Source organism: Pteropus vampyrus, unplaced genomic scaffold (genome assembly GCF_000151845.1).
Source record: "Pteropus vampyrus isolate Shadow unplaced genomic scaffold, Pvam_2.0 Scaffold336, whole genome shotgun sequence".
Classification (NCBI taxonomy): domain Eukaryota; kingdom Metazoa; phylum Chordata; class Mammalia; order Chiroptera; family Pteropodidae; genus Pteropus; species Pteropus vampyrus.
Window position 1 is genome coordinate 1,007,875 of NW_011889117.1, and position 13,262 is coordinate 1,021,136.

The 13,262-nt window shown below is 43.0% G+C and overlaps 1 protein-coding gene across 1 annotated transcript in view; it reads left to right on the forward strand.

The window, feature by feature from the left end:
- The window catches only part of CHMP4B (charged multivesicular body protein 4B), a 41,605-nt gene extending 28,784 nt beyond the window's left edge, over positions 1-12,821 (forward strand). Inside the window, exons 2-5 of the mRNA XM_011378283.2 lie at positions 7,323-7,500; positions 9,223-9,337; positions 10,379-10,505; positions 11,941-12,821. Of these exons, the coding sequence (XP_011376585.1) occupies positions 7,323-7,500; positions 9,223-9,337; positions 10,379-10,505; positions 11,941-12,005 (485 nt within the window). The 3' untranslated portion in view covers positions 12,006-12,821. The remainder of the gene's footprint in view (positions 1-7,322; positions 7,501-9,222; positions 9,338-10,378; positions 10,506-11,940) is intronic.
- The last annotated feature ends 441 nt before the right edge of the window (positions 12,822-13,262 follow it).

A 13,262-nucleotide genomic window follows, 5' to 3' on the forward strand; every position in this document is an offset into this window, starting at 1 on the left:
GTTTCTATTGCTATGTCTTCAAGTTTACAAATTGTTTCTTCTGCAATGTCTAATCTGCTACTAATCCCATCCTGTAATTTTACTTCCCAGAAGCTCAATTTGGGTCTTTTAAAAAATATGTCTTTGTGTGCCTCCTTGAATTTTTAGTCCTTGCTAACTCTCCATCTGTATTAGTTCTGGGTTATTTGGAGTTCATTGATTTTTCTCTGCATTTTGGATAGTATTACCTGCTTCATTGCATGGTAACTTTTGATTCGATGTCAAATGTAAATTTTACCCTGTTGCTTACTGGATATTTCTGTATTTCCATAAATAAGCTTTGTTTGGGCATAATTTCTTTGATAACAATTTGTCCTTTTGGGTCTTGTTTTTAGGTGGGCCCCGAGCAATATTTATCTAGTAGGGGTAGTTATTCCCTGCTATTGAGACAAGACCTTTCTGAATACTCTACCCAAAGCCCCATGAGTTATGAGGTTTTCCAGTATGACTGAGAAGTAGGCACTATAACTAACTGACCCCATGTGATCACCTGGTACTATTCTCTCTAATCCTGATGAGTAGGTCTTTCTCTGACCTCAGCAATTTCTTCATACACATATGCTGATCAGTATTCTGTATACTTGAGGGGCAACTCTGTGTAGACCTCCAGAGTTTGTCTCCCTAATCCCCTACTGCAGCTCTCTCCTCTATGTACTCTGTCCTATAAACTGTAGCTGTTTTGGTCACCCCAGCTCTAACTCCTTAACTCAGGGAGTCTGCCAGAGGCACTGCTAATCTCATTGGACAGGAAAAACTTGATTATGTGAAATACTCAAAATATCGTGGAGGGTCGGTCTAAAAAAGCCTTTGGTATTTGTTTCAGTCAGTTACTGAACAATCTCAGAACTATATAGGTTCACATATTGTTAGAGCTGGAAGAAGACCTTAGAAGGAGCATCTCATTTACCCTTCTCATCTTTGTCCCTGTTAAACAGATGAGCGGCTGCTTTCTTTCTAGAATTTCCCCCTTGCAGTGAGTACTGTACTTCCTGTGTGTTTGCTGATGAAGTCAGCTGTGTTTCAGACTCTGTTTTTCTGGTTATACACAAGTACTTATTTTACCATCTCTAAATGGAGTGCATTAGCTCCAGGCCACAGAAAGGAAATTAGGGAAACAGGGAGATACCTAACAGAGAAGGAGACTACTCTGAAAAATGCTGTCTGCACCTCTAGCTTGAATTCCCCAGCCGTGTGGGAATAAATACAACAGCGTGAGGGACAGTGTTCCTTCTACAGGAGGAGGCCCTCTTTTCCACAGGTGAGCCTGGAACACAGCAATGATGGACATAAAAACAGCCCCTGTCTGGGCTTAAAGTTGCACTTTGGTTTTAGAGAACTTTTTGTAGGTCCTAAAGATCAGCGGTCTCCAACCTTTTTGGCACCAGGGACCGGTGTTCCTTTGAGAATCTAATACCTGATGATCTGAGGTGGAGCTGAGGCGGTGATGCTAGCGCTGGGCAGCAGCTGCAAAATATAGAGGAAACTTCCTCGCTCTTTCAACCTCCGCTCACTTCCTGCTGTGCAGCCCAGTTCCTAACAGGCCACAGACGTACCAGCCTGCAGCCTGTCGTTGGGGACCCCTGCTGTAGATCTCATCTCAGAGAAAGGAGAGTCCAGCTATGCCCCTGTCTTCTGAAACCACAAGCAGGAACAACTACCAATTTGGGGAAAGTACTCTGGAACCAGGCTAACTAGCACCTCTTTTTCATTCTTTTTTCCTCTTTGTTTTAACTGGAAACTTAGGAGAGCATTTCAGATAGCTTTCCAGTTTTTTCATGTGTCAGCATGAGCTTTTAAGTGAGGTTTGCAAAGGGCAGGGTTTGGAAATTGGATGGAAGATCATTAGGCAGACTATTTTCCTTACGTCAGGGGAACTGCTGGTTTATTTATGGTAACTTTATTTGGAGATGACAAGAGTTGAAGTGGTGAAAAGAGTCCTGGGTTCTAGTCCTTGTCTTTAACCTTTAACTCGCTGTAGGATCCTTGTAAGCTGTGTCACCTTTTCTGGGCATTATTTTTTCTGTTATCTAATGTGACTGGTTGGACTTCCAAGAGTCCTGCAAGCCCCCTTTGCTTTTGGTGCCAAGATTGGAGCTCTTATTTGGTCAAGGTTTGGTGGGCTATCTGATGCCATGTGTAGTGCAGGGATGGTTACTAATAACTGCATTGTTGAGTCTTTGATATTGGTGGGTAACTTTGTTGTTTTAACTTTGGATCTTTTTTTGCCCACATACACAGGGCAGATGACAGGTGACTTGAACAAAGTGACTAGTGGCTTGAAAGCCAGGTATGGTTCTCTTGGCTGAGGGTACCCTGAACATCTGAGGTTTATTCATGGGCATAATGAGCAAAGAGCATCTGAATGATTGTTCCCTCAGCTTCACTCAGCTCCCTGTCTGCCAACAGCCCTGTCTTGACCAGGCTGCTGAGGGTTCTTCAGTATTCTCACTTTGTGTTGCATTTGTGTGTAAGTGTCCTCTAGAGTATGTTTGTATTGTGTTCATGCTAAGAGTGGGAAAGAAGCAGCACTCTCCTCTCAGCTTTTGAAACTTCTGCTAGATGAATTCAGATGTGGAATCTTGGGTCCTTCCTTGAAAGAACTGTAGACACCATCATTCATTTAGTGAGAGGGTATTACTGGACTTTCCTTTCCCGCAATGCGTGAATCTCTTTGTATGAGTAATGAGTGTACAGTTAAGACTTCTTAGCATCTGTTGAGATGCCCTAGGCTAATGGCCCCTACAGTGAATACCGCCAGATTGGGGCAGGCAAACTTACCCTTCTCAGCAACTCTTCAAAGAGACGTGAAGTGTGCCTTTGCGTAAGAGATAGAAATGTCCTATCTAATTATATTGAACTGATATGTTCTCTGAAAATGGTTTCTGTACAGTCACTAACAGATGCCTTGCAGAAGGAGTTTCCGGTCCTGGCTGAACATCTTTTCCCACTGGTTTCTTTGCTTCTTGAGGTATCTCTTCTGTATTTTTCCTCCAAATAGCTGTTTAGAGTGTCTAATGAAGCAACTGTCTAGAGACCAATGTTTATTTCAACATGGTTGGAGTTGTTTTTGCTTCAGCTTTCAGAGCCAATAAAGCTGGTTATTAGATTCTGTAATTGCTGCTGTAATTACTCTCTTGGAACTAGCAAAGGCATAATTAAATATGGAGATTCCAAGGACTATTTTTTTCCATCTAAAAGCAACCTCTTAAATTTCTATCGGCCTGGGTTAGATTTCAGTTGTTAAAGCCATTGTGCTTATGATTGACAGTGAGATTCTTTGGCAGAAAAGGGATTTCTTTGTACAACCCTTCGCTGAATATTTGGTTTAGATAAATTCCTTGTAAACCCAGTACTTGTTTTTATCCCCAATTTTATTGAGATATATTTGACATATTATATTATATTAGTTTTAGGTGCTTAACAAATGACTTGAGATGTTTATATATATATATCTCAAAAATATGGATTACCACATTAAGTTTAGTTAACATCTATCATCTCACATAGTTATGAATTGTTTTTTCTTATGATGAGAATCTAGTACTTGTTTTTTTAATCAACCATCAGGAATTTGGAGAAGTATAAGGAAGACATTAAGAGCCAGCATATATTTATGTAAAACATTGAACTTGGCTCTTAACTTTGGCTACATACAGAAGCAGTCTTGTGGTAAGAAATAAGGTTGGGATTGGAGGCTGTTTTACTTTCAGTGTAACTCTGCGGGAAGAGTGGTATTTTACTCATTTTGTTTGCTCTAAGCTAAACTCCACCGTGGTGCCACAGGTTTGTGAGACAGAGAGTGGTTAAAGTGCTGCAAACATGTTTACACGTATTCTTGCAGCCCAAGTGCGGACCCTATGTCAAATTTAAAGGTTACTTTACTCATGAACCATGTACGGAGGGGGAAAATAATCGTGCACCCTTTCTCTTTAAGAGTTCTTAGTTGGGAAATACACACAGGAGTTAGATTGGGGTAAACAAATAAACTGTCCCTGGATGAACAACCATCCTGGAGTGTTCACTGCATGAAGGAGAGAAGACCATGAACCCTGCTAGCAGGAAAGGTAGCCCTGGAGGCTGGGCTGTTGCCCAGGACCTTTTTCTAATCTCAAAGAGGCATACTTTATGGCGAGGATAAAGGGAAGGTAAAGGGAAGGGCAGAAGCTTGCAGAAGTTCCTATTTTATGAGCCAGGAAGAATTCAGGGAAAGAAACCTGCCAAATGATTGTTTTAGCTTGTGTTTCAACGAGACATTATTATTTCTCCTAAATCAGAGATGCATAGGAGATAAAGTACAGGTGCACCCCAAATGAGGAATACTGTACAGAACATATGAAAAATGTAAAAAAACAGATGAATTTGAAGATTCAACTTAGTATATACTAAGCACTTACTTTGTACTAGTCATTGTGCTGAATGTTGGTCTGTAAAGGTGAATAATATAAACATTATTTCATTCATGGGAAGACTGTCGCTTACCTCCCTAGTATGTTGAGATATTTGCTTCCAGGTCATTTATTGCTTGGGGGATTTTAGAAGAAGAGTAGAGATCAGAGAAATGTAAGATCGGCATACAAGGAGTCACTGCCAGTTGGAAATGTGTTAGAAAGTTAAAGCATTTCTCAATCTGTGGTAATGAAGGAAGAATACATTTGGTTCCTGCTACACTCAGGACACGGAAAAGCAAGGCCAATGTGTCATCTTAATTATTCTCGAGAACTGTCCTAGAGTCATTTGCCATCATTCTGAGCCTGTGTGGGAAGAGCAGAAGCCTGGGGATTTACACAGACCAGTGGTTGAGCCCTCCTCTGCCCTCTTAACACGGTGACTTGGATGAGCTGCTTCACCTTTCTGATCTCCAGTCTCCTTGTTTGTATGGATCTGGGATCTCTACCCCATGACTGGGTTGCAGGAAGATTAAATGAGGAGGTAGATGGGACTGCCACAGCCCCTTGCTTGCTTTCCACGTAGAAAGCTCTCAGACTACCTTCTTGAATTTTGATTGGTGGACAAGTTGTTATAGGTTGGGCTACGCCACGGGTGGTGGGGATGGCTGGAGAGGACCTGGTAAAAGGGCAAGTATGGGACATTGGCCTGAGAAGCCTTGAGAATCACTTGCTGATTGAGATGTGTTTGGGTTGGTTTCTGTGGAAAAGCAACTCGGCACCAAGGAAGTCACGAGGAAGGAGTCCCAGGCCTGGAGCATTTATGTACCAGGACTCTCCCAGAATATCTTTCCTCTTATATAATGGTCAGTGGCAAAGGGATTCACATCTGGCACTAGGGCTCCCAGAACCTGGCTTGTAGCAAGAATCTCAGTCCCTTTCTTTCTGCAGGACCTCGGGGGCCACATTAAACCACATGGTGGCTTTGTCCTGTGGGTCAAGGGAGCTGTTGAGGGTTTTAAAGCAAGAAATGACATAGTTGGATTTGCACTCCCTTCTCTATGTTCCCACAGTCCTCTTAACACTCCCTCCAGGGCAGGATCTTACCTTTTTCATTAAGTGAGAGGCATAAAAATTAGAATGGCAGGGTGTGGATTTTAGAGTTCCACACCTGGCTTAGTCCCCTTTCTGCTGCTTAACCACCTGGTGACCTGAGCTACGTGACCTCTGTGAAGTTTGTTTTCTCATCTACTAAAAAGGGCAGTCATTTCTACCTTGAAGGGTTGCTGTCATGAGGTACTTATTTTGCATGCATGACTTAGTACTAGCAGAAGGTAAAGGTATTGAGTAAGGGGTCTTGGGGACCCCAGGGTGTGATTTCAAGTTGGATTTCTCGAAGTCATATGCCATTCTGGTGTGCCATTCACACCAGAATCAAGGCAGATAACAGATTGATTGACTTTTCAGCTTTTAATGAGTCACGTTTGATCTTCAGGGTTTTTTTTTTTTCTTTTCTTTTCTTTTTAAATTTCTGTTTAGCTTGCCTTAGTTTTTGGCTGGAGGAATTTTCCTGGTGATTTTATCTGCTGCTTTTGGAGGAACTATGGACTGCTTACATGCAGGCTAAGCCTGTTTGCCCTTGGCAAATGGTCCTCGGAATGTAATCCTAGGCTAATAGGGAGTATGACTGAAAGGAGCATGGAACCTATTTATGTGATGTGTGGAGAAACCACAGCCCTGTGGGGGAGGTAATTGATTGTCGCCCACAGCCTGCAGGAGATGACTCTGGGCTGGAGCCTGGGGATATGGGGAACACGTGTGCTTGGGTGCATATGTGTGACCATATGTATGTAAGGCTAGTGCTCTCCAGATCAAGATAGGGGCTGGACAGCTTCCCTGACTAAGTCCATTCCTTCTACTTGAGTCTGTGCTGAGCCTCCTTCCTGGCTTTGAGAACTAAGATGTGTGCTAAAGATCGTTTTTAGTGTAAAGAGAGTAATTGAAACAGTAAGGGGCGGGAAGCCTGGGTTTTGAGTAGGGAGATGAGATTTTGGCCCCTGCTCCATCATGAATTCACCTTGGTCAAATTGTTTTTCCTGACTGGATCTTAAAACAAGATGATCTCTTAATACGCCTTAACATGCCAGAAGATGAGATAGATGATGTTTTGTTGTGTTTTCCATGATAGAGATTGCTATAGTAACCATCTTTAGGCATGGGGCTTTCTGCTTTGTTGATTACATTTCCAGAAGGAAATTACTGGGTCAGAGGGCAGGAACATTATTATGACTGTTGCTGTTTGTTGCCATATATTTTTTAGAAACATAACAATTTACATTTGTCAGCAATGTGTGAGATAGCATTTTAATCCCAACTGATCCATTAGTAGATATAGTCATTATTATTTTTGTAATTTAGTTGGCATAAAATGATACCTTAAAATTGCTTTATCATAATTAGAGCTGCTGTTTTTTTGGGATCCACTGCTTATTGTTATGCTAGATGCTTACACATATTATCTCATTTATTCCTCACAATGAACTTATCATGGAAGCTAAGTAGCTCACCTAAGTCTGTGAGCTGGGTTTTGACTCAGAGCACATTCTTACTCTGGATGCCTCTCCATGCTTTGATCTGTGTGTATATGGTTACCAGATAATGTGCACTTTTGCTTAACTGCTTGGTTGCATTTTGAAGTATGTGAATTCTGTGTAGTTTTCTCAGAAAATTGAATGTGCCCTTTGTATAGAGGAGATTGTTAATCCTTTGTTATAGTGGAAGCAACAACTGAGGGTCATCTCTCACAATTAAGGAGAAGACCCTAGATATCCTAGAAGTGAACTCCAGATTATTACTCTGTGTATGGACTCTGTGAAATCCTGTTTTCTCCCTATGCAGCGGCCCTTCAGGCACTGAAGCGCAAGAAGAGGTATGAAAAGCAGCTGGCGCAGATCGATGGTACACTGTCGACCATTGAGTTCCAGCGAGAGGCCTTGGAGAACGCCAACACCAACACCGAGGTGCTCAAGAACATGGGCTATGCCGCCAAGGCCATGAAAGCTGCTCACGACAACATGTACGTAGCTACCTGCTGGTGGAAGGGGGCACCCGCGCTGCAGGGCAGTGCCGGCCCTGGAATGCCTGGAGCCCAAGCCTTGGGCAGACCTCTTGACTTATTCATTCAAGCACCTGAGTTTGTTTTAATTTGCGTTCTTTTTGGAACTCTTTCTAAAATGAGTCATGTACCTTGCCTTCAGAGACAGGTCTCATGGAATGAAACAGTATTTTCTGAGTAATTCAGGGTTATTGTGATGAGCTTAGTTTCAAGCTGGAAAGGTCCCTAGAAGGTCCTCTCACCCAGGCCTCTGATTATCAAGGTGGGGAAGCCATGTCACAGAGGGGAAGTGACTTGCCCTGGTTTTTTTATGAGCTTGGATATTTATGAACTAATGTCCATGACTTTTTCTTGATGCTGTCAGGGGCCCTGAAACATGGTTCATCAAGGGCTTTGGATCTGTCTATTCTTTTGTATGCTTTTGGTGGAAGTTTCTGCCTCTGTCCTTGCTCTACTGTGGCTGTCATATTGCCAATGTTCTTGACTTCAGCAGCCTCTTCTTTATGTGGCTACTCCTCATATACAGTGGCCTAACAAACTAGATAACCAAGCTTGTTACAGTTGTAATCAAAGGCCAGGGTAACACTAGGCTCCAAATGCAGGTCTCTCCCATGAACAGAATTCTACTTTTTTTTTTTTTTTTAATTTCTAGATTTGAGATGAGTTTAATTGTTTACTTATTTTTTTTTTTTTTTGGTGCTTAGACTTGGCAGCATATATTTGACAGTGCTTGGAGCCCCTTTTTCCTTCCTTTTGGGTACTCAACCCTGCTTAAAACAGGGATTGGCAAAATGCAGCCTATAGGCCTGCCACCTATTTTTATAAATAAAGTTTTACTGAAATATAGTTATGCCCATTAATTTACCTACTGTCTCTGGCTGTTTTTGTGCTACACAGCAGGGTTGAATATTTACGAAAGCGATCATGTGGCCCACGAATTCCAAAATATTTACTATTTGGCCCTTTACAGGAAAAGTTTCTTTATCCTTGCTCTAGAAACATGGGGGTGTAGGAAAAGTATCCTTCAAATAGTGGATGTTCATTGGACTTAGTTTCCTTAGTGCGATTCACGTCTGTTTCATTTCTATGTTCTTCAGGATGCTTAGCACAAAGTACATCTCAGTAAATACTGTGCACACTTTGAAGTATTTGTGTACATATTATATCGATTAATGGTATGTTTATATGATTGAGATTGACAGTGTATAGAAAATAATTCTGCATGTTTACTTTTCCTTTGAGATCTAGTAGAGGAGCCATAAGTTGGTTTGAGTAGATGGGAAGGGCCTGTCAAGTGGCATGGCTTTGTTTTATGATTTGTGATTTTATCTCCCCCTGTAGAGTTGCCTTGCCTTTGAGCTTGAAGAACAGCTATTTGCCCAGGAGTGAAAGTCCTGTGCTCTCATGAGAGACTATGATTATGGCACCTAACTTTGCTCAACCTTATTTCCTTAGGGTGTTGGACTAGGTGATGTCTAAGGACACCTCCATCTTCTTGATTCTGTGATTCTCTATTTTAAAGGGAGAGGAGGAAGACAATAAAGATTAATTCTTCACAGGGAGTGATTTGTAGGGAATGGAGCTGGGAAGAAGGTTGTGTGGAACAGAGTTTTTGTTCCTGCCTCACATACTCTCTTTACATAGACTGATCATCGATATGACATCTCTCCATTTCATTTAAAGGGACATCGATAAAGTTGATGAGTTAATGCAGGACATTGCTGACCAGCAAGAACTTGCAGAGGAGATTTCAACAGCTATTTCAAAACCTGTAGGGTTTGGTGAAGAATTTGATGAGGTGAGTAGTTTCATGCAGATCACATAAGCTTCATGATTGACACCAGCTGCCCTTCGATGTGCTATTGAAGGTTCTCTGGCAGGAAGCATGTGGTATGGAAATCACCACCAGTTCTTATCCCTCCAGAGACTTGGATGTACAGAGCACTAACCTTCCCTAGTTCTTGAATTTGAGGGATGATTTTACTGTTTGGGGTAGAAGCTTAGGTAGAGTAAAGGAACCTTTGTTGGGCCCCCTTAGTAGGCTTTAGGTCAATAATTGATTTCGACAAGTAGGTAGTTACCCTTCACTGCTCCCGTGAAAGGCTCTGGGCAAATAGCTGGGGCAGCTAAGGTGACCATGCCCTGGAGAAGTTTACAGGATTTGTACTCAGACAACTCTTAGGTGAGGTAAAGGTGAAGCCAAAGAAGGAACATTTACGTCTGACTCCTCAGGCAGGGATTTGTCTGGAATTTGGCCACCTACCGGTTTCTGCTATAGCAGGTAGGACTCTGAGTCACTTGGGTTTTTAAAATGTTGAATGTACTTCATTCTGTCTTAGATTTGAGTCCACTGAAGGTCCAAGCCCTCTCCACTGAACCTGATTCTTTATGCTGATTTCCATAGTGTAGCTGATAAAACAGCCTGTGGCTCTTAGCCTCAGTTGTCAAAACCAAGGTTTTCATGTTTTCGAACTAGAGTTCGATGGACTGACTAGTCAAGTTAATTTCAATTCAGCAAATATTCTTATATTCACTCAATACGCCCAGTTCTGAGATAAAAAACAAGAATGAAAAGATACAATCCCTTCTCTCAAGCTGCGCACAGCCTAGTGGAGGATGTAGCCAAAGACGTCAGTAATTGCTCGATTGTGTGTTATGTTCACCAGTAGAAAAGTTTGTTTAGGGTGTTTGAGTCACAAAGAGTGTGGACTTGGAGTTCATCTCTCCTTGACCCTCTCAGAAGGGGTGTATGCCCCCTCAGCCATCAGGCAAGAGGTACTACTCCAAGGGCTGGGATTCCCAGGGGTGTCTCTCACATTCTTGTGTTTCTTTTTACCAGGATGAGCTCATGGCAGAATTAGAAGAACTAGAACAGGAAGAACTAGACAAGAATTTACTGGAAATCAGTGGACCTGAAACAGTTCCTCTACCAAATGTTCCCTCTATAGCCCTACCATCAAAACCCGGTGAGTACTTCTTTTCAGAGTCATGACACACCCATGATGCTACGTGGTGGGTAATCTGGTGTGGTCGGTCAGCCTCAGTTTTGGTCCTGAGTTGCCTAGGGTTGAGAACCAGGTGGGATCTGTCGTAATGGCCCCAGAGACAATGTTACCTGCCTATTCCTAGTTTCTCTGTAGAACAGGGTTTCTTAACCGCTGCACTACTGACAAAGCCAGGTCATTCTTTGGGTTGGGGCCAGGAGCGGGGCCTGTCCTGTGCACTGTGGATGGTTAGCAGCACTCCTGGCCTCCATGTACTAGATGCCAGTAGTACCCTTCTTTCCAAGTTGTGACAACCAAAAATGTTTCTAGATGTTGCCACTCGTCCCTTTGGCATTATGGGGGGAATCACCCCCAGTTGAGAACCAGTATCCCAGAATGATTTTCCCTTTGTCACCAAATAAGAGAACATTCTAGGCACTGGGAAAAGGTGTAAGAATTTAATTCCAGGACAGCTCTTGCTTCCTGTCTAAATCTGCTGTGCACACCTGAAAAATCCCTGGGCCTCAGAGGCAATCACTGTGGGATGGAAACAGCTTGGCTTTTTTAGAGACCTCGTTCTTTAAAATCTTCATTTCTTTCTGCCCGTTCCTTCTCCTTCCTTCCCCCATTATTTCACTCTTGGGTGGAAGTATTCCTCATAAAACTAGAAAAAGATAGTCTACGACCATGCCACCCTAAACACGCCCGATCCCATCTGATCCTGGAAGCTAACCAAGGTTGAGCCTGGTTAGTATTTAGATGGGAAATCACCTAGGAAGACCAGGTCCTGTAGGCGTAAAAAAATAAAATAAAATAAAACATCACATTAAAAAAAAAAAAAACTAGAAAAAGGGAAGCAGTTTGCTTTGGCATGGAGAGAGAGAGCTCAGGGAGTGGAGTGTGACCAGGTGTAGTCACCTCACTCTCCCATATTTCAAGGGGGAAGCGGCTCCTCAAGTTGAGTCAGCTGCTTGAGGTGGGGTATGGGCAAAGGGAGTGTAAGTGCTGTCTAGCTAGCCACCTGCAGGTTTGGAGAGGTGGGTCACCTCTTCAGGGTAGAGGTGGGGTTGGCAAGGATTAGCTCTCTTCCGGGGTTCTTTGTACTCTTTCCCACCCTTGGATGCTCTGGGACTGAGGCCTTCCCTGAATCCTGACTCAGTGTAGGATCCTTTTTTCGTCTGGCACCGTTGTGAGTGGAGGGGAGGTGCTGGGGAAAGTGCCTGGTTATCTGCAGTTTAATGCTAAAGCTTTTAGGCACAGAGAGAAGCAGTCTTCTGATAGCTTGGAGAAGAGGTAGCTGCAAGAACAAGGCTGTTTTGCAGATACCATGCAGCACAGCTTGGGCACCCAGCCACAGTGTGTTAAGAGGACTACAACCAGTCCTCCTAAACTGTGTTTTTTTTCTTTCGTCACACAGCCAAGAAGAAGGAAGAGGAAGATGAGGACATGAAGGAATTGGAGTCCTGGGCTGGAACCATTTAACTGGTCCAGCACACACTGGGCCCAGACAGACTCTGGTGGCCTGCACAGTGGGCAGGCGTGTGTGTGTGCAGGGCAGGCAGGTCATGGTGCAGGCAGGTTCCATCGCTCTCAAATCTCCCTCCAAAGCAGTAGAGCCGCATCACTGCTCACTCTGCATAGCATGGTCTGCACCCAGCAGGGCGGGAGGGGGGAGGGAGGGGTTGGGTAAGGGTGGGGTGGGAGGTGCCTGCTGTTTATAATGTTGAATTTCTGTAAAATAAACTGTATTTGCAAATCCAACATTGAGCTTCTGGACTACGCTAACTCCACTGCTGAACCTCAATGGAAAGGGTCGACTGTTTGCAGTTGAAATGATCTTAAATGTAGTCTCTGTCCTTTTAAGTCAGTTGACTTGTCGCATATTTCTTTGTAAGACTTGTATGGTACTGGCAGAAAAGTCGTTTTTTAAAAGCCATAGGCTTTCCCTTATCCTTAGCTGTAATAATGCATCTGATTTTGATTTCCTCGAGAGCTGTATTTCTGTCCACTACCTGTGTACTGGCCCCTGTGTTTCCTACTCTAGCCCACACTCCTCACTCCCACTCCCCTGGTCTTTTGGAGTTTGTGATACTGATTTGAAATGGATGGTGTTCTCTTGAGAGCAAGTGAGATTGTTAGAGTTAAATTCCAGCTATACATTTTTCTAACATAGCTCTAAGGTCCTTGTTGCTGTTTGTGATAACTGATAGATAACTCATTGGAAACATGTGCATACATTTATATTCAGATGAAATTATGGTTTGCACTGTCTATTAAATATCTCGATTAATTTTCATACTTTGCCATTGTGTTTAATCAGTCTGTCATTTGCTTCGGGAGTTGACCCTTTCCAGGCCAGCATGATCCAGGGGAGTCTATGGAAATATATGGAAGATTTGAGCATGATGCATGTCAACAATTTGAACTAGAGCAGAGTATGTCTTACTAGAAATATGTTTAGGCTCTGAAAGCCATGGATCTGTGGCCATCATCTTGCATGGGGACCCTCTGGGAACAGTTCAGGAGTGAATTGGTTCTCTGTAGACCCAGGGTCTTCCCTAGTTCTTTATCAGTGTCCACGGGCAATATCAGCAGGACAACAGAGCATATACCTGTTGGAAAACATGGTGTTCCCACTGACTAGGCCCATCGGATACATCAGTACATTGAAAAAAAAATGGCCTTTCCCATGAGGAGGAAGTATAGGACAGTGACTGAGAATCTAAGACATAAGTGGTA